At 45.2% G+C, this 1,779-nt stretch overlaps 1 protein-coding gene across 1 annotated transcript; it reads left to right on the top strand.

Moving 5' to 3' along the window:
* Positions 1-206: 206 nt before the first annotated feature.
* Positions 207-1,101, top strand: LOC109773551 (uncharacterized). Its single transcript, XM_020332241.4, has 3 exons — positions 207-556; positions 654-765; positions 838-1,101. Exons 1-3 carry the CDS (start codon positions 258-260, stop codon positions 856-858), a joined length of 432 nt encoding a protein of 143 aa, XP_020187830.1. The 5' UTR covers positions 207-257; the 3' UTR covers positions 859-1,101.
* Positions 1,102-1,779: the final 678 nt, after the last annotated feature.

Here is a 1,779-nt window from a genome sequence, read left to right on the forward strand (position 1 = left end):
GGACAAAGCCCGAACCGCTAGCCGTTGGATTTGAAAGGTCGACTTATTTTCTTAAAATCAGACAACTGATAAATAGGTGGCCCTCAATTTCTATACCGTCTTGGAGAAAATTACAAATCTTACCAACACGACTTGTTCAACTGTACTAGCAGTGCAGCACACCATCGTCCATATATACACATCCAGGCGGCTCAGGCCAGGCCACACTTCAGTTGAAGAAACAGCACAGCGCAAGATCAGTCTGACAAAGAAGCAAGATGGCCCCCGCCCGGCTGTCCTTCGTTCCCATCTCCCTCCTTCTGCTAGCCAGCCTCGCCGCCGCCACCGCAGCTGCAGCAGCTGCGGATCCAGAGGAAGGGGACCTCAGGATCAGCGTGCAGTACGCAACCGAGGAGGAGTCGCGATGGCTGAACCGCTGGGCGGAGAAGTACAAGGCTCAAGGGTCCGGCGAAGGCTTCAAGATCCGGCCGGCCACCGGCGAGGAGTCGGCGCGTATGGACAGCATGTTCACCGGCGTCGGCTACGACAGCCACATTGAGTTTGACGACGACCACCCGTATGTACCCTCCTCACATCCGTCATGTCCACATATTGAATTTTGCTCTGCTTGCTACCACTCAACATGCATGTTGAATTTCACTTCTGGGGTGCAGCTTTGGCAGAATGGTCGTGGATGCCTTCCACTCTCGACCTCGCCCGTCCAAGCCGAACGAAAACGATGATCTGCAGAAGAAGAACATGGAGGAGTCTAACTCTCGCGCCGAGGTAGATTAATCCGACCGGCCTGCATTAGTGATTCAACTTCTGTTGTGTTAACCCTTGTGATTGTCTTCTCAGCATGACGTCAAGGATCTTTAGGAGATTCGTCGGTACCTAATCGGCGAGGTCATTGAACGGAATAAATAAGGGAGGACGGCAGCGAGGAGTTCGTGTCGTCTATCATTAGACTGTCTTATTTAGTAGCTCGGCTCAAGAGAGATTAGTCAAGTTCAAGCAGTAATTCTGGCTTATGCTGCAGTGTGGTGGTCTCCATTTGCAATAGTATCTCTGTTTCTTGCCCACCTAATATAAGTGATATGCAAATCACCTGTTCCTTCTACAGTCTAAATCTCGGTAAGCAACCATGAAATCATGTAAAACGCGCTAATGGAAAACCTGCAAGGAAAAAAAATGAATCTTCCAAGTTTTTTGAGGTGGTAGTACACAAACACAACAAGGACAACTGTACATGCAGCAAAAGAAAAAAAGGGAAACATGGTTTAGGTTCATAATAAAAGAAATAATGAGTGAGTAAATTCCATAACAAGAAAAAAGAGTGAGTAAAGAATTTTACGGGCTGTGAAAATCCAGCAAATATATACAAGCTAGCTACATGCATTCAACACACACTTTGGCTGGTGGTACTTCTCTTGAGACAGTTGAGGCACGCCCAAAGAGTTGATCGATCACACCAAAGTTGAAGCAGCACCATTGACTCACGCATGATCACGCATCAAAAGGACATGAATCATAAACGATGCGCAGATCACTAGAAATGTACCTATAAAATCTCTTTCTCTTTAGAAATATCGAAAATCATTGTTGTAAAATTTTAGTTAAGCAGATACTATTAAATTAGGTACGTCAAAAGCGACAATGAAACCCATGAAAGAAATATGAAATGCATACACAATAAAGGAAATAATGTGTATATAGGAAAAAAACAAAAGGAGACAATACAGGTAGCTAGGAGAGGGTTGGTTTAGATCAAATGAGAATAATGAGAAATCATTTTCGGTA

This window comes from Aegilops tauschii, chromosome 1, assembly GCF_002575655.3.
Source record: "Aegilops tauschii subsp. strangulata cultivar AL8/78 chromosome 1, Aet v6.0, whole genome shotgun sequence".
Taxonomy (NCBI): domain Eukaryota; kingdom Viridiplantae; phylum Streptophyta; class Magnoliopsida; order Poales; family Poaceae; genus Aegilops; species Aegilops tauschii.